The following is a 19,352-nucleotide window of genomic DNA, read 5'->3' as shown; positions in this document are numbered from 1 at the left end:
CTATTTGTTTCTGATTGAAAGAACATGAGCTATATGATTTTTTTTAAAAGGTCTTGAGCTATACTTCCTTAAGGATAAAAAGGACTGGAGCTGTATGTTTTATTTAAATATAAAGGACTTGAGTTATATGACTTCAATGATAAAAAGGATTTGAGCTACATGTTTATGAGAATTGAAAGGTCTTGAGCTTTAAGTTTTAATATTATAAAGGACTTGAGCTGCATGTTTACAAGAATTGAAAGGTCTTGAGCTATGTGTTTTATTTATACAAAGGACTTGAGCTATATGTTTTTATAATATAAAGGACTTGAGCTACATGTTTATGAGAATTGAAAGGACTTAATGATTTTAATATTAAAAAGGACTTGAGCTGTATGTTTCTCATAATATAAAGGACTTGGATCTATATGTTTCTCACAATATAAAGGACTTGAGTTATGATTTTGATTAAAAAAGGTAAGCTTTTTAAAAATTGAAAGGTCTTGAGATATAATTTGATTTAAGTTTTTCTTATAATATAAAGGACTTGAGCAATATAATTTTAATGAAATTAAGCTTAAATGTTAACTAAAATCTGTGTACTAGCACTGTTTACTGCGTTGACAAAAATACTTGTATAAGCAATTAAGGCAAATGCTCAGAACATATTATTTAGTAGGATATTGTAAGACGGTAAATAGTGGGGAAGCGCTGTATCAGTATTGAATAATATGTTGTTCTCTTTCTTGATTTAAACATTTTTAGAGCTCCCACAGTTCATTTAAAATGTTGTAAATATATTTATTATAATACAAGTATTTTTGTATGGTTTTGAATTTCAAAAAGGACTACTTAATTCTAATATTAAAAAGGACTTGAGCTAATATTTGCAAAAATTTTTGAGAATGAAAAGGACATGAGCTATATTTTTCTAATGCTAAAAAGGACTTGAGCTATATGCTTTTATGATAAAAAGGACTTGAGCTTGAGCTAGATTGTTTGATCATAAAAGGGTCTTGAGCTGTATGTTTTTGAAAAAAAGGACTTGAGCTATATGTTTTGAATAATACAAAGGACTTGAGCTATATACTTATCAGAATTGAAAGGACTTGAGGTTTGATGTTGTAATAATAAAAAGGTCTTAAGCTGAATGTTTTTAATAATAAAAAAGACTTAAGTTGTATATTTTTCAGAATTAAAAGGTCTTGATCTGTATGTTTTTTTTCAATTAAGGACTTGAGCTTTATGTTTTCTTTTAATAAAAGGACTTCAGCTATACTTTTCTAAAGATTTAAAGGACTTAAGCTTGATCTTTCTTATAATATAAATGACTAGACCTATTTGTTTTGAATCATTAAAAGGACTTTGGCTTTATGATTTTTTTTAAAAGAAAGGACTTGAGATATAATATTCTAATAGTAAATAGGTTGTGAGCTATATGTTTATGAGATTTTATAGGTCTTGAGCTCCATGATTTTAAGGAAAAAAAGGACTTGAGTTACATGTTTACAAGAATTGAAAGGTCTTGGGCTATGTGTTTTATTTATATAAAGGATTTGTAATAAAAGGTCTTGAGCTATACTTCTTTAATGATAAAAGATCTGGAGCTATATGTTTCTTAAAATATAAAGGACTTGAGTTACATGTTTACAAGAATTGAAAGGTCTTGGGCTATGTGTTTTATTTATATAAAGGATTTGTAAAAAAAGGTCTTGAGCTATACTTCTTTAATGATAAAAGAACTGGAGCTATATATTTCTTCAAATATAAAGGACTTGAGTTAAAAACTTCAATGATTAAAAGGACTTGAGCTAAATTTTTACAAGTATTGAAAGGTCCTAAGCTATCTGTTTTTTATAATATGAAGGACTTGAGCTACATGATTATGAAAATTATAAGGTCTTGATCTCTTTAATTTTAATGAAAGAAAGGTTTTGAGCTATATGTTTCTCAAAATATAAAGAACTTGAGCTATATGTTTCTCAAAATATAAAGGACTTGAGCTATATGTTTCTCAAAATATAAAGGACATGAGCTATATGTTTCTCAAAATATAAAGGACTTGAGCTATATGATTTTAATGATAAAAAGGACTTGAGCTTCTTGTTTATGAGAATTGAAAGGACTTGAGCTATATGTTTCTCAAAATATAAAGGACTTGAGCTATATAACTTGATAAATAGGACTTTACTACTTGTTTATGAGGTTTTCAGCTATATATTTTTATAAAATAAAGGACTTAAGCTACATGTTTATGAGATTTGAAAGGTCTTGGGCGTGAGCTATAGGTTTTGATAATATAAAGGACTTGAGCTATATGTTTTATTTAATATAAAGGACTTGAGCTACATGTTTATGAGAATTGAAAGGACTTGAGCTATATGTTTCTCATAATATAAAGAACTTGAGCTTTAGGTTTCTCAAAATATCAAAGACTTGAGCTATATGATTTTAATGATAAAAAGGACTTGAACTATTTGTTTATGAGAATTGAATGGACTTGAGCTATGGGTTTTAATAATATAAAGGACTTGAGCTATATGTTTTTTATAATATAAAGGACTCGAGCTACATTTTTATGAGAATTGAAAGGACTTGAGCTATATGTTTCTCATAATATAAAGGACTTGAGCTACATGTCAATGAGAATTGAAAGGTTTTGAGCTTTATGTTTTAATGATAAAAAGGACTTGAGCTACATAATTTGGAGAATTGAAAAGTCTTGGGCTATATGTTTTAATAATATTAATGACTTGAGCTACATGTTGTTTGTGAGAATTGAAAGTACTTGAGCTATATGTTTTTAATAATATAAAGGACTTTAACTATATGTTTCTAAAAATAAAAAAGGACTTGAGCTTTATGTTTCTCATAATATAAAGGACTTGAGCTACATGTTAAAGAGAATTAAAAGGTTTTGAGCAATCTGTCTTAATGATAAAGGACTTGAGCTACATGTTTATGAGAATTGAAAGGACTTCAGCTATATGTTTCTCATAATATAAAGGACTTGAGCTACATGTTAAGGAGAATTGAAAGGTTTTGAGCTATCTGTCTTAATGATATAAAGGACTTGAGCTACATGTTTTGGAGAATTGAAAGGTCTTGGGCTATATGTTTTAATAATATTAAGGACTTTTAGCTTTATGTTTGGGAGAATAGAAAGGTCTTGAGTTTTATGATTTTAATGAAAAATGGACTTTAGCTATATAACTTTAATGATAAATAGGACTTGAGCTACTTGTTTATGAGAATTAAAAGGTCTTCAGCTTTATATTTTTATAATATAAAGGACTTGTGCTACATGTTTATGATAATTGAAAGGTCTCGAGCTATATGTTTTTTAAATTATAAAGGACTTGAGCTTCATGTAAATGAGAATTGATAGTTTGAATCTAAAAAAGGACTTGAGCTCTATGTTTTTATAATATAAAGGTCTTGATCTACATGTTTATGAGATTTATTTTTATGAGATTTATGAGCTATATGTTTCTTAAAATAAAAAGGACTTGAGCTATTTGTTTATGAGAATTAAAAGGACTTGAGCTATAGGTTTTAATAATATTAAGGACTTCAGCTATATGTTTATGAGAATTGAAAGGACTTGAGCTATATGTTTCTCATAATATAAAGGACTTGAGCTATATGTTTCTCAAAATATAAACGACTTAAGCTATAGTTTCTCAAAATATAAAGGACTTGAGCTACTTGTTTATGAGAATTGAAAGGACTTGAGCTTAATGTTTTTTATAATATAAAGGACTTGAGCTACATTTTTATGAGAATTGAAAGGACTTTATCTACATGTTTATGAGATCTGAAAGGTCTTGAGCTCTATGATTTTAATGAAAAAAAGGACTTTAGCTATATGTTTCTCAAAAAATAAAGGACTTGAGCTCTATATATCTCAAAATATAAAGGACTTAAGCTATATGATTTTAATGTTAAAAAGAATTGAGCTACTTGTTTATGAGAATTGAAAGGACTTGAGCTATATAGTTTTAATATTATAAAGGACTTGAGCTATATCTTTTTTATAATATAAAGGACTTGAGATATTTAACTTTAATGATAAATAGGACTTGAGCTACATTTTATGAGAATTGAAAGGTCTTGAGCTATATGTTTTTATAATATAAAAGACTCAAGCTATTTGTTTTTATAATATAAAGGAATTGATCTACATGTTTATGAGATTTGAAAGGTCTTGAGCTCTATGATTTTAATGAAAAAAAGGACTTCAGCTAAATAATTCTAAAAATTTAAAGGACTTGATGAAAAATAGGACTTGTTTATTAGAATTGAAAGGTTTTCAGCTATATATTTTTATAATATAAAGGACTTGAGCTACATGTTTATGAGAATTGAAAGGACTTGAGCTATAGGTTTTAATAATATAAAGGACTTGAGCTATATTTTTTTAATATAAAGGACTTAAGCTACATTTTTATGAGAATTGAAAGGACTTGATCTATATGTTTCTCATAATATAAAGGACTTGAGCTACATGTTAATGAGAATTGAAAGGTTTTGAGCTATATGTTTCTCATAGTTTAAAGGACTTGAGCTATATGATTTTAATGATAAAAAGGACTTGAGCTTCTTGTTTACGAGAATTGAAAGGACTTGAGCTATAGGTTTCAATAATATAAAGGACTCTTGAGCTATATATTTCTCAAAATAAAAAGGACTTGAGCTATATGTTTCTCAAAATATAAAGGACTTGAGCTTTATGTTTCTCAAAATATCATGGACTTGAGCTATATGTTTATGAGAATTGAAAGGACTTGAGCTTTATGTTTCTCATAATATAAAGGACTTGAGCTTTATGTTTCTCAAAATATCATGGACTTGAGCTATATGTTTCTCAAAATATAAAGGACTTGAGCTATATGTTTCTCAAAATATAAATGACTTGAGCTATATGATTTTAATGATAAAAATGACTTGAGCTACTTGTTTATGAGAATTGAAAGGACTTGAGCTATATGTTTTTTATAATATAACGGACTTTAGCTACATTTTTATGAGAATTGAAAGGACTTGATATATATGTTTCTCATAAAATAAAGGACTTGAGCTACATGTTAATGAGCATTGAAAGGTTTTGAGCTTTATGTTTCTCATAATATAAAAGACTTGAGCTAAATGTAAATGAGAATTGAAAGGTTTTGAGCTAAATGTTTTAATGATAAAAGGACTTGAGCTACATGTTTTGGAGAATTGAAAGGTCTTGGGCTATATGTTTTAATGATATTAAGACTTGAGCTACATGTTTGTGAGAATTGAAAGTACTTGAGCTATATGTTTCTAATAATATAAAGGACTTTAACTATATATTTCTCAAAATATAAAGGACTTGAGCTATATGATTTTAATGATAAAAAGGACTTGAGCTACTTGTTTATGAGAATTGGAAGGACTTGAGCTATAGGTTTTAATAATATAAAGGACTTGAGCTATATGTTTTATATAATATAAAGGACTCGAGCTACATGTTAATGAGAATTGAAAGGTTTTGAGCTTTATGTTTCTCATAATATAAAGGACTTGAGCTAATTGTAAATGAGAATTGAAAGGTTTTGAGCTATATGTTTTAATGATAAAAAGGACTTGAGCTACATGTTTCTCAAAATATAAAGGACTTGAGCTATATGTTTATCAAAATATAAAGGACTTGAGCTATATGTTTCTCAAAATATAAATGACTTGAGCTATATGTTTCTCAAAATATAAAGGACTTGAGCTATATTTTTCTCAAAATATAAAAGACCTGAGCTATTTGATTTTAATGATAAAAAGGACTTGAGCTACTTTACTTGTTGATGAGAATTGAAAGGACTTGAGCTATCTGTTTTTTATAATATGAAGGACTTGAGCTACATTTTTATGAGAATTGAAAGGACTTGATCTATATGTTTCTCATAATATAAAGGACTTGAGCTACATGTTAATGAGAATTGAAAGGTTTTTTGAACTTAAAAGTTAAAATTAGGTTAGGTTGGTTAGGTTGGTTAGGTTAACTTGGTTACAGCATGAGCACTGCATTGTAATTATATATATTTTAAAATTTTGATTTTTTTATAATAATCATGAAAAGCAAACTTATTTTTTTTGTGTTCTTCACTCTTCAGTTAAGATTTGAAAAGTGTGAAAGGCTTGCAGAATTCTATATATTTTTCTGATATGAAATATAGTTAAAATGTCAAGTAAAATCTGTGGACTATTTCATCACTGTACTGTTTTTTTTATTGCACAAACAAAAATACAGAATACTTGTATCAGCCAATAAAGTGAAATAACGCTATATGTTTTTTTAAAATTGAAAAGGACTTAGTTTTCTTATAATGGAAATGTCTTGCGATACATGTTTTTAATGATATAAAGGACGTGAGCTATAACCCTAGAAACCAGCCACGTCGCTCGACCAGTCCCATTAGGTCGAGATAGGTCAGGTTAGGTCGGGTTACGTCAGATTACCAAATTGGTCGCAATATGACCAGTCCCCTTAGGTTGTGTTAGGTCAGGTTAGGTCGGGTTAAATCAGATTACCAAACTGGTCGAAACATGACCAGTCCCCCAGGTTGTGTTTGGTCAGTTTAGGTCAGGTTAGGTTGAGTTACCTAACTGGTCTCATACTGGTCTTAACCTGACCAATCCACTTAGGTCAGATTTGGTTGAGATTGGTTGAGTTATGTCAGGAGACCTAACTGGTTGGAACATGACCAGTCCCCCAGGTCGTGTTTGGTCAGGTTAGGTTGAGATACCTAACTGGTCTCATACTGGTCTTAACCTGACCAATTATGATTTTAATGTTAAAAAGGACTTGAGCTACTTGTTTATGAGAATTGAAAGGAATTGAGCTATAGGTTTTAATAATATAAAGGACTTGAGCTATATGTTTTTTAATATAAAGGACTTGAGCTACATTTTTATTAGAATTGAAAGGACTTTAGCTATATGTTTCTTATAATATAAAGGACTTGAGCTATATGTTTTTTAATATAATGGACTTGAGCTACATGTTTATTAGAATTGAAAGGACTTTAGCTATATGTTTCTCATAATATAAAGGACTTGAGCTATTTGTTTCTCATAATATAAAGGACTTGAGCTATATGTTTCTCAAAATATAAAGGACTTGAGCTATATGTTTCTCAAAATAGAAAAGACTTGAGCTATATGATTTTAATGATAAAAAGGACTTGAGCTATATGTTTCTCATAATATAAAGGACTTGAGTTACATGTTTCTCATAATATAAAGGACTTGAGCTATATGTTTCTCAAAATATAAAGGATTTGAGCTATGTGTTTTATTTATATAAAGGACTTGAGCTACATGTTTCTTATAATATAAAGAACTTGAGCTATATGTTTCTCAAAATATAAAGGACTTGAGCTGCATGTTTACAAGAATTGAAAGGTCTTGAGCTATGTGCTTTATTTATAAAAAGGACTTGAGCTATATGTTTTTAAAATATAAAGGACTTGAGCTACATGTTTATGAGAATTGAAAGGACTATATGATTTTAATATTTCAAAGGACTTGAGCTGTATGTTTCTCATAATATAAAGGACTTGATCTATATGTTTCTCACAATATAAAGGACTTGAGCTATGATTTTGATTAAAAAAGGTAAGCTTTTTAAAAATTGAAAGGTCTTGAGATATAATTTGCTTTAAATTTTTCTTATAATATAAAGGTCTTGAGCTATATAATTATAATGAAATTAAGCTTAAATGTTAACTAAAATCTGTGTACTACTTGTGCACTGTTTACTGCATAGACAAAAATACTTGTATTAGCAATTAAGGCAAATGCTCAGAACATATTATTTAGTAGGATATTGTAAGACGGTAAATAGTGGGGAAGCGCTGTATCAGTATTGAATAATATGTTGTTCTCTTTCTTGATTTAAACATTTTTAGAGCTCCCACAGTTCATTTAAAATGTTGTAAATATATTTATTATAATACAAGTATTTTTGTATTTTTGTATGACAATAAGGACTTCATCTACATAATTTTAAAATTTAAAAGAACCTGAAGTATAAAGGACTTGAGAATTAATTTTCTAATGATTTTTTAATATAAAGGACTTGAGCTATACTTTTCTTGAGCTAAATTTGAGCAATGTGTTTCTCAACATATAAAGGACTTGAGCTACACATTTAATGATGAGCTAGATGTTTTAAAATATAAAGGTCTTGAGCTAGATGTTTTTTAATGAAAAAATGGACTTGAGCTATATGTTTCTATAAAAAGCTTTCCTAATGTTTTAATGATAAAAAGAACTTGAGCTATATGTTTTTTTAAATAAAAAGGACTTGAGCTATTCTTTTCTAATGTTTCCCTCCTGTGATATAAAAATCTAAAGGTGTTGAGATATTTTTTTTCAGATAAAAAGGACCTGAGCTGTATGTTCTAATAATGTAAAGGACTCAAGCTATTCGATTTAATAATAAAAGGTTGTGAGCCATGTGTATTTTCTAATAAAAAAAGGACTTGAGCGATATGTTTTTCAAAATATAAAGGACTTGAGCTATTTGATTTTATGATTTTAATGAAAAACAAGAACCAAAGCTACATTTTTATAAGAATTGAAATGTCTTTAGCTATATGTTTTTAATATAAAAAGGACTTAAGATATAAATTTTTCCTAGATCTAGCTACAGGCGGTTTCCCAGTTAGACTTCAGCCCGTAGTTTTTGGTCCAAGCTTTACTCAGTGACTGGCCTAATGTAAAGTGTAGTAATCCAGTGTTATGTTACAGGTGATTAGTCTATATACATATAAAACAGCTAGTTCGTTCAGAGTTGTTCACTGTTAAAAAGTTAAATGAAAGCTGTTGTTTGTTTTAATTTTATTTTCCTCTTTTAAAAATTAAAACTTGTATGTTAGAAGTAACTTTCTTTAGTGAAAATTTAAACTTAATTAACCTGTTTGAAAACTGAAAATGAAGAAACGAAGGCTTTTAAATCTTATTATATGTAAAACAGCCTAATAGATTTTGTACATCGTTCTCTAGTAAAATTTAAACTTGATAACCTTTCTTTGTAAAATTCAAAATGCTTCTTTATCCATAAGTAAGTACATATGTCAAAATAGTAAGTCACGGCGACGTAAAAGAACTTTTTTATCGGCGTATTCACACAAACAGTAAATTATAAAAAACAAATTCTCTATCATTTGTATTTTGAGCTAGGTAAACTGTGACACAGCAGAGCAAAGGACTGGCAGATGGGGAGCACTGATATCCACTTCTCTATATAGAACCCAACAAAGGATGCCTGGGATAAGATAACGGTATAAAAAGATTTTCATAGACATGTTAATGGGAAAAAAGATCTCTTCGAACTTTACATAGCGGTGAATATATTTGAGAAAATTACCTTTATTTTTTTTAGAATTTTTAACAAATAAGATCATTTTACACAATAGAGTCTAGAAATATTTACCCGGCCCTACATCCAAAACTGTCTTTCAATTCTCTATTTAATCAACCTCCTACTGTAAAATGTAAATTTATCTACTATGTTAATGAACCCAAAATGATAAGCTCATTCAAAGGCAATCTTCAATCTTAAACTTATGAAACATAAAAACAAGATATAATTGCAAAATCATTTTTCAATTTTTTAACGCGGAAATAAGAGGGAGAAAAGTTTAAAAATTATTTTTTAAAACTGACAAACATATACTTAGGATGCGGAACCTGTGTACAGAGAAAGCAGAAGACGTGAGCAACATCAGTCATGCTATAGAAGATTATGAGGATCAACAAAAAACTACCCTATTAGCTATAATACAGTTTAGCCCAGAACTTGGAAGACATCAAAAGAAATTATAAAATGTCTAAACCTACTGACAATGGAATGCAGTAAGATATTTAGTTGTTCAATCGAATATTTATATGGAGTATTTAAAACCTTAAAAAAAAATTATTTCATGGCTAATTATATGTTTTTACAATTACTGAGATTTAGGTATAAAAGTATAACAATTGTCAAGACGACATTCTTTAAATTCTTTCGACATCTCCGAAGTTCTGGGCTAAACTGAGGAGAAATCTTTTTGTTTCATTATCTCTCATTTATAAATGATGTCAATGATAATAAGAAAGGATCCGCTTAATTTACAATTACGTACATGTTATTCCTTGCTCCTACAATGGATAGACAAGCCGATCCGTAAACGCAGTTCCTTGTAAAGAGTATAAAATTAACCAACAATGCTATTTTCGAGTCAAAAATAAACTGATCAATGACAGCTTTTCTTTCGCATTTTCTTTCCTCCTCCAATAATATTGAATTTCCTTTTTCATACTAAAAACATGTCAAACTGACTCAGTACTATTATCTTATTTTCCATTTATGCTCGAGGTGAGAGTAACCTAGGATGATCATTTTATGAGAGTAATTAAAGTCTTGTATGTTTCTTTGATTGAGCCAGTTGTTAGCCATGATAAGCCGGGAGGTGCCAACCATAGCACTAACGATTGGGATGTGCTTCTTCTAGCGAACTCTGTCCTTTTTACAGGATTGAATCCTGGGTACTTTTACATTAAGTAAAAGGTTTTTAAAAAAATCAAATGAATTCGTATTATGCCTGGAGAAAATAATTTCTTCCATCACATTGTAATAATATATGTAAAACTTGTAAATAATTGTAAAGCACTGATTGGTGAAATTAGTTTATCAGTATGTATGCTACCAAAAACTCTTTGTGAGAATAAATATTTATATCTTGAAAAAATATATTATATAGAGGAAAGAATGCAGTCGAAATAATTTTTATTTTCCTTGTTGATAGATACATCTTTTAGAATTAGAAAACTTTAGAATTGTAGATATTGAGATCAATGCTTGATCTTCTTATTAATCTTAAGATTGATTTAATCTTTAGTTTTTATCCAGAAAAGTTTATAAAATTCAACCAATAGAGCAACGTACAGAATTTCGAAATAGTTTTTATTTTGCCATTCAAATTTAATCTTAAACTGTACAACAAAGAATGAGAGTTTGTTGAATTTAAATTGTATGCATCCAGCTTTTTGCTTAAATATGTGTAAAAACCGGCATTACATTCCAAACTGAAACTAGAGATTTCCAAAGTCCAATAGTTATCTTTAAAATTTTGTATTAATTTGCATTTTCCCATTCAGGTGCTGATACAGGAGGAAGGCTAAATGGTCGAAGACCCCCCCCCCTTTAGATTTAGCAAGTTTCTACATTCATGGTATATATTTAACCTAACTTCTACATTCAATGTATATATTTGTCCTAACTTCTACATTCAATGTATATATTTAACTTAACTTCTACATTCAATGTATATATTTAACCTAACTTCTACATTCAATGTATATATTTGTCCTAACTTCTACATTCAATGTATATATTTAACCTAACTTCTTCATTCAATGTATATATTTGACCTAACTTCTACATTCAATGTATATATATTTAACCTAACTTCTCGTAATTTATTAAATCCGACCACTGTTCACACAGTGCAGTGATTGAAATGTTGCAAGCTCTCACACAAAAATTGTTGAGAATTTTGCCAATTAATCCTTAGAACTAAAAAATCTAAAAACAAATGTTTTAAAGTTTAATGATATGTATATGGATTTGTTTGTCTATGAGTTATAAGCAAAAAAACCAAGGCATTGCAATGCTTCAAAGTCGACCCATGCTTTAAAAACTGATAAATTCTTCATAGCATTCTGAATCTGTACTGAGGTTCCAAGATTTTTGTTTTTCTTTAATATAATCTTAAACAATCAACATACAATAATAATGTTTCTTTTGCTGAAACTTTTTTGTTTAAAGATTCAATATTTATTCCAAGCATATCTTAAATATACCAACACTGAACACTGAAAATAGGTTTTCTTTAAAGTGAATTTAATTTTCACTGAAACCATTTACTTCTGTAAGATAACGGCAAATTAAAAGCAAGTGACCAGTTATAATTTTACAATAACAAAATTATGAACATTTTCTGTCATCTATTTTATAAAAATTAAATAAAAAAATGCATTATGGAAATTCATGTTCCATCGTTAAATTTTACATTCATTCGATATACATATATTAATAAAGATAAAGAGGTTTCATTTTGTTTATTACAGATTAAAATATAATTAATGACATCGACTTCTGGTTTCAAACAAATGCTTGATGAGTCTGTTCTTTCTTCAGATCTTCTTTCCGCCGTTTATTTACACTTACACAGCAGTCCTATAATGTTTATTTACACTTACACAGCTGTCCTATAATGTTTATTTACACTTACACAGCTGTCCTATAATGTTTAGTTACATTTACACAGCTGTCCTGTAATGTTGAGTTACACCTACACAGCTGTCCTATAGTGTTTAGTTCCAGTTACACAGCTGTCCTATAAGGTTTAGTTATACAGCTGTCCTGTAATGTTCAGTTACATCTGTCCTGTAATGTTCAGTCACACAGCTGCAGTATAATGTTAAGTTGCACTTAAACAGCTGTCACATAATGTTTAGTTGCACAACTGTCCTATGATGTTTAGTCAAACAGCTTAGCAGTTCTATAAGGTGTATGGTATAGTTACATAGTTTTCATATAAAGTTTAACTATACAACTGTCTTATAATGTTTAACTATACAACGGTCTTATAATGTTTAACTATACAACTGTCCTGTAATGTTTAACTATACAACTGTCCTGTAATGTTTAGTTATACAGTTTTCAGATAATTTCCTATTAAGTTTCATTATACAGCTGTCCTATGATGTTTATTTATACAGCAGTCCTTTAATGTTTAAGAATACAACTTTTCTATAATATTTAGTTATACAGCTGTCTTATAATGTTTAACTATACAACTGTTCTATAATGTTTAACTATACAACTGTCCTATAATGTTTAGTTATACAGCTGTCAGATAATGTTTAGTTATACAATTGTCCTATTAAGTTTCATTATACAATACAGCTGTCCTATGATGTTTATTTATACAGGTGCCCTTTAATGTTTAAGAATACAACTTTCCTATAATATTTAGTTATGATGTTTAGTTATACAGCTGTCATGTGATGTTTAATTATACAACTATTATTCAATGTTCAGTTTTTTAGCTTTTCTTTAAACCTTATTCATCTTCCACAGGAGGAGAATAGCAACGAGAAAAAGCAGGAATGATATCGGTAGAAGAACAGCTAGCACAGTTAACAGCTCAGATCTATATCTAAATGATTCAACATAGGTAAGACCATTACGAAAAGAAAAAAAATAATTGTGGAAGTTAGTTCTTTTAACGCAGTTTTTACCTAGAAATAGAAGATTTTCCCTCGGAAAGCTCTGCATTGCTTAAAACCTAAAATCAATTTGATAAAAAGTTGAATTCTTTTAACCTCAAATTGGTATATGAGCATTATTGAAATGGTAAAATAAAAGTATGGTATAGTGATGACCAGAAAATAATGGAAAAAAGACGACGTTATTGCAATACTTATTTTTATTGGCTGTTGTTACAAAGCAAATAGTCTTACTATATACACCATTGAAACCATTAATTTAGTGAATTGGGTCTGTTTACACTGCACAAATGTTGTGCCTCACTCTCATGCTCGTAGGGCTTTTTAAAATTACATTTGGTTCTAAAAGTCGTCCTCATGTTTCATATTTATTTAAATTATTTCCATTGTTGTAAAATAATGTTGGATAAGATTCTAGACTTTAAAAACCTTGCTTTTCACTTACTTTGACAGATCCAAATTGGGAATCAAATGCTTCGTTGAGATTGTTGGCTCCCGGAAGGAAGACGACACAGACATAAATTCCTGCATCAGCAGGCTGCGCGGCAAGAATACTTAACCTGAACATAAATACATCTTATAATAAATGATTTAGTTTAATGTTCAGTTCAGTGGATTTTTTTTCAGTTTGTTAATAAAGTTGACGTTTGTTATCGATCTCTATTAGATTAAGGCAATCAGAGGCGTATTTACGGGGGGGCTATTGGGGCAAAGCCCCCCACCCCCTGGATCAGTGAAATCTATTGATTTCAGGGGGTTTTCATGCCCGAACGGGTGTTGAGTCCCCCCTGGAAAGAAAAAAATTCAAGCCCCCCCCCCCCTGGACAATTCCTGAATGCGGCCCTGATTGTAATTTATTGTGAATTACTTTTTCTAGCTAGTTATTCAGTTCGTTTGACGAGAATTGTAATTCCATCTTATGTCGAGTAGTTTAAATTTAAAAAAAACATTCTTTCACATTAGGAAAAATTTTTTAAAAAAATTTTTCATGCAATTTTTATTTTAAAAATAAACGATATTTTCCGTTGTTTCTTCTTTTAGTACAGTTCATTTTGATCGTTAATGATTTGAGAATTAATGTTCTTTCCGTTTGTTACATTTGTAAAAAGACTTTTTCGTTGATTTTTGAAAACCACCTGTAGTTAATGAAACGTTGGCAAGCTCTACTTAACCCTCAAGCTTATGCTTACCTATGCAGATATTGACCATCTTGAATTTGATATCCATCTGTAACAGCAAATCTTTCATCAGTTGGCTCTTCAATTACCTGAGTAAAAAGATTTATTTTATACTTTGTCTAAATGAATATTTTCCTGTTTGATATTTTGTTTCTTAAACATGTCTAAATGGCGGAACACTACCGATTCCATAGTTTTGTGCTAATCTAAAGACTTAAAGGGAACAACCTCTTAGTGGCAGATATCCTATAGGTCGGTATTCTAGGGTCACATTTTCCACAAGAATCGGAGTCTGCTTTTTCACAGAAACGTCCATTTCGTAAGTGAAGATTAAATGCAAGGAACATTAAATATCTAGATATGATGCAACATTACAAGAATATGGGGAAGGTGGAGAGGGGGTACATGACTGCTGAGTGCTGACCTTAAACGAGCTCTCGTGAAGTTGATGCAAGTTCTGTTCCTCAACATCCTTCTCCAGTTTAATCCATTTCAGTGTCAACTTATCTTTAAACTAAATGATAGTAGTTTGAAAAACAATTTCATTGATTTCAAAATAAAAGAATGTATACAAATTTAACTTTTAAACAACACTTCATTAAAAAATGTCAAGAAACTTTCAAGGGTAGCATTTCATTGTACTGGATTATTTGTTAGTAACAGCTGTAAAAAAAAATTATTTCGTAAAGGAGTTTTTTTAAATATCAAAATTTTAAATCAGTATGAACGTAAAAATGTATTAATATTACCTTGACTGTGCAGGATAACCTTATGGGGAACCCTTCTCTCACTGTAATATTTCCTAGTTCTCCTGGTTCAAGAACACTTCTTATATCTAACAATGGATGCAATTAGGATTAGGGATGTTAACGTTTTCATTTTTTTGAAAAACGATTTTTTTTTTTCGTTTTCCTATCGTTTTTTGTTTCGTTTTCTGGTGGTTTCAAAAACTATCTTTTTTTTAAAAAGTTTTAAAACGATTGTTTTTAAAATGATCGGAAAACGAAACAAAAAAAAACGATAGGAAAACGAAAAAAACGATCGTTTAATGATCGTTTTCAAAAACGATTAACAACCCTAATTAGGATACAAGAAGCGTACACAAATTTTCTTTAAAAATTGTTTGTAAAAATATAGAAAAAAGACAAAAGCTTCAGATGGCAAAAAGGGAGAGTGCACCAAATAAAAAAGAGAGAGTGCACCAAATAAAAAAAGGGAGAGTGCACCAAATAAAAAAAGGGAGAGTGCACCAAATAAAGCATCCTTTTCTCCTAAGATTACTGCGACATAGTCATTATTATCATTTTTATTTCTACAGAAGTGGAATGAAAACCTGGACTTTTAAAAGAATAAAATCTTTACTTAGAATTTTTATTTGGTTTTACAAAAGAATCATATTTTTTAAATTAATATGAAAAAGTGTCTTGAACATTAAGTTTCAAGCTTGATTTTATTTTACCTAAATATTTAAATGATTCCTCCTGAGTATAATCAACCCGAAAATTGAATTCCTCTGAACCAAATCCATTCGTTCCTCGGCATTTGTACCTGAACAATTAAACAACATGTTAAGGACAAGAGTAGAATCTTATTAGAATTACATTAAAAGCATTATTAATACTGAATGGGATCAACAAGATCGGACATCACAAAATTGAAAAAAAAGATATTTTTTCTGCTTAATGACGCGTTTAGTTTTTTTTAGTGCCTTGACATGTAGAAATTATTTCGTATAAACATGTTAAAGTCTCAAAGGAACTGAGTCTTTGCCACAAACTCTTATTTTATAATTCCTATATCGTTGCAATCTGATGGTGGAAACCTTTGATATTTCATACTTGTGTTATTTTATGGAACAGAATTTATAGTTTGAAATATCTAAGGTCTACGACATTGGAATCCAAAGATAAAGGGATTAGAAAATCAGAGTTTGTGGCAAAGACTCAATTTCTTTGCATCTAACTATTAAGTATAAATATGTATTGCAACATTTAAGCAAATGACCATATCTATTATCTACAGTTTTCACAACAACAAACCAATCGTAACCTTCTATAATAAGTTTGAAATTCTGACCGTCCAAGAGTTTCCTCTGAGAGTCTCTTAATCTTGAGAGTTCTGTGAGATCCTGGAGATATTCTAAACCATCCCCAGAGTTCATCTATCTCCTCTCCATCCTTCCACCATCTGTAAAAACACAATGAATTGATGTCTAATGTTTAATGTTAGATATGTCTCGATAATCAGCAGTTCTTAAAATGTCTTCGATGATCGGGAGTTCTTGCCCCCTGGTAGAGCAACAGGAAGTGGAAAACTCTGTAGTAAACAATGAGACCTATTTTAAAATAAAGTTAACCAAATAAGACAGAATGAGACCGAAATAAGCCAAGCTAGACCAAATAAGACAGAATGAGACCGAAATAAGCCAAGCTAGACCAAACAGATTGAGACCGAAATAGACTGAGCTAGACCAAACAATAAAGAATAAGACCTAACTAGACTAAACAAGACAAAATGAGACCGAACTAGACCAAGCTCGGCCAAACAAGACTGAATGAGACCGAACTAGACTGAACTAGACCTAACAAAACAGATGAGACCAAATTACACCTCGCTGGACCAAACAGGACTGACATTTCTTCCATGTCCTCCTATAGATGTCTCAATTGTTCACTTTAAAATCTTATTCCATTTCTTCTGATAAAGGGTTTTTCTCCTGTAGAAATCTCACCAAAATGCCTGGATTGCCTTATTTTGGATTGTGCTTTATAGGCTAACCTTAAATAGGGATTTTCTAGAATGGACAGATAAAGTAAATAGAGTGGATCATTTAAATAAAGTAATAGAATACCAGTGTAAAATTTTACCCACAAGAAAAACAAAGAGTTGGCGTAAAGATTCGAGATAATTCAATCCAATTATCGACTAAACGGGTTTAGTGCAAATTTGCGTAAATATGAAATAAAGCAACTATTTAACTGCAAACAATTTTCGTTAGTTGTACCTGTAGAACATATTTCCATTTCCAAAAACCGGACATTTTAGTTTCATCTCTTCTCCCCCTTCACCAGATAGTGCCCTGATTTAATCACAGTATTAAACAAATAAACAAAAATCTATAAATTAATATGATAATTTTATACCATCAGTAGGGCCAAAAGTAAGCGGTGTTTACCTCCAAGCAAACTCTTCCTTGACAGTTGGAGGGTCTCCCCCAATCTTCAGTTTAAATCCTGTAATCATATATTTACATTAGTTTGAAAACTCAGCTTTCCCTGGAAACTAAACTTTCTCTGTTTAAGTGAAACCAGATGATTATATACTCGTAGATACTAGCATGGGAACCCAGGAATAGTATAAAGATGAATATATACTAGTAGATACTAGCATGGGAACCCAGGACTAGTATAAAGATGAATATATACTAGTAGATACTAGCATGGGAACCCAGTAATGGTATCAAGATGAATATATATTAGTAGATAAAAAGAAAATTAAAATGAAAAAGGAGAAATGATACAAAGATGATTTTTTTATTTTTTACATTTTTTACAAATTACAATATAAAGCGACTGAAACTTGTTTTTAATACAGATAATCATTTTTTCCAATATTCTTCTTTCCTGGCTACCTTTATACACTTTATTTAACGTGGAGAAATTTTGAAAAGATAGGAAGAAAATAATGACGAATATTAGAAAAACGGAGAAATGATAAAATTTTTCTATTCAATTTTTTTGCCTTAACATTAGATTATTAAGAATATATACTTACTTTCGTCGAAATATTGAAAAATTTCATCGCAGCCCACTAAACCAGCTGAAATATACTTTTTGCCATTAAAAATATTTTTATGGATATTAAAAAATGACTTGTTTAACTGAAAGCTGTCAAGTTTGTTAATTTTGAATAACTTACGAAAATGAAAGAATTTCCAATTAAATGGAAGATGGAAATGGAATAATTTTAATAATATTTCAAGTTCCTGAATTAATTATAAAGAGGAGTAGTAGAATAATCTTCATCCCACCTTCTTTACATTATTCTTTTTAAATTAGATTTAGGGGACTTCATGCGTAATTATAATTGACTCTTTCTTTAAAGTGGAGGCGTAACAAGGAAATTTGTGGAATCTTGGAATTTCTAATTTATTTCCACCATTTGCTATACCGTCTTTGTCCTGTGAATTTTCCTTTTTGATTTATAGTCGCACCTTTGGTTTAAACAGTACCAATAATCCTCATTTATTTCCTGAATCGAATAGTATACGTATATTTAATGATAAATGTTTGTGCATCGAGGTCAAACATTGTAAATTTTCAAAGTTTTGACTTCTTAACTGTTTGTTTAAAACAACCCAAGTAACAAAAGTGAGGAATTTCTCCAGATTATCCAACCGTGGTGACTTTCTTTAAGGAATTTCCGAGGAATTTCTCGAGAATCATTTCCTGTAACTGATTCCTCGGAAATTCTCGAGAAATTTCCCTATAATTGGTCCCCAAGATGAGAGATTTTTGTGGGATCACAGTTTTGAGACTCAGTTTCGAGAAATTTCTGAGAAATTCTCCGGATTTTTTCCCCACGAAATTCATCAGAATTTCTCCAGAAATATTCTCTGGAAATTCCTGAGAAATTCTTAGGACTTTGTCACCATGTTTACGGATTTTTCGGGGAATTTATTAAGAGAATTAGTTTCGAGAAATTCCGGGGAATTTCTCCGGAATTTCACCCCAAGAAATTCCTGAGAAATTCTCCGGAATGCTTCTCCGGAAATTCCTGAGAAATTCTTAAAACTTGGTCACCATATTTAGGGATTTTAGAGTAATTTGTTAAGAGAATTAGTTTCGAGAAATTCCTGGGAATTTCTCCGGAATTTCACACCAAGAAATTCCT

At 29.9% G+C, this 19,352-nt stretch overlaps 1 protein-coding gene and 1 long non-coding RNA gene across 6 annotated transcripts; one reads left to right on the top strand and one right to left on the bottom strand.

Annotated features, from left to right (window-relative positions):
* Nucleotides 1-1,212: 1,212 nt before the first annotated feature.
* Nucleotides 1,213-10,255, top strand: LOC111704421 (uncharacterized). Of its 3 annotated transcripts, XR_002765826.1 has the most exons (5): nt 1,213-1,642; nt 7,405-7,617; nt 8,645-8,754; nt 9,187-9,287; nt 9,687-10,255. It is a non-coding gene; the product is annotated as an uncharacterized LOC111704421 (long non-coding RNA). The 3 variants fall into 3 exon arrangements; XR_002765825.1 differs by lacking the exons at nt 1,213-1,642; nt 7,405-7,617 and adding an exon at nt 8,018-8,449; XR_002765824.1 differs by lacking the exons at nt 1,213-1,642; nt 7,405-7,617 and having other exon boundaries at nt 8,018-8,754.
* Nucleotides 10,256-12,093: 1,838 nt separating this feature from the next.
* LOC111704426 (fibroblast growth factor receptor-like 1) lies at nt 12,094-19,150 on the bottom strand. Of its 3 annotated transcripts, none has more exons than XM_023476660.1 (13): nt 18,445-19,150; nt 18,234-18,278; nt 17,635-17,692; nt 17,464-17,538; nt 16,509-16,646; nt 15,919-16,007; nt 15,209-15,294; nt 14,884-14,973; nt 14,472-14,548; nt 13,727-13,841; nt 13,294-13,340; nt 13,115-13,211; nt 12,094-12,226 (listed from the first exon to the last, which is right to left on the bottom strand). In XM_023476660.1, exons 1-13 carry the CDS (start codon nt 18,482-18,484, stop codon nt 12,152-12,154), a joined length of 1,032 nt encoding a protein of 343 aa, XP_023332428.1. In that variant the 5' UTR covers nt 18,485-19,150; the 3' UTR covers nt 12,094-12,151. The 3 variants fall into 3 exon arrangements, with proteins under 3 accessions (XP_023332428.1, XP_023332430.1, XP_023332429.1); XM_023476662.1 differs by having other exon boundaries at nt 16,536-16,646; XM_023476661.1 differs by having other exon boundaries at nt 18,234-18,269.
* Nucleotides 19,151-19,352: the final 202 nt, after the last annotated feature.

The sequence above is a fragment of the Eurytemora carolleeae genome, unplaced genomic scaffold, assembly GCF_000591075.1.
Source record: "Eurytemora carolleeae unplaced genomic scaffold, Eaff_2.0 scaffold362, whole genome shotgun sequence".
Classification (NCBI taxonomy): Eukaryota; Metazoa; Arthropoda; class Copepoda; order Calanoida; family Temoridae; genus Eurytemora; species Eurytemora carolleeae.
This window is presented reverse-complemented; position numbering and strand designations above follow the sequence as displayed.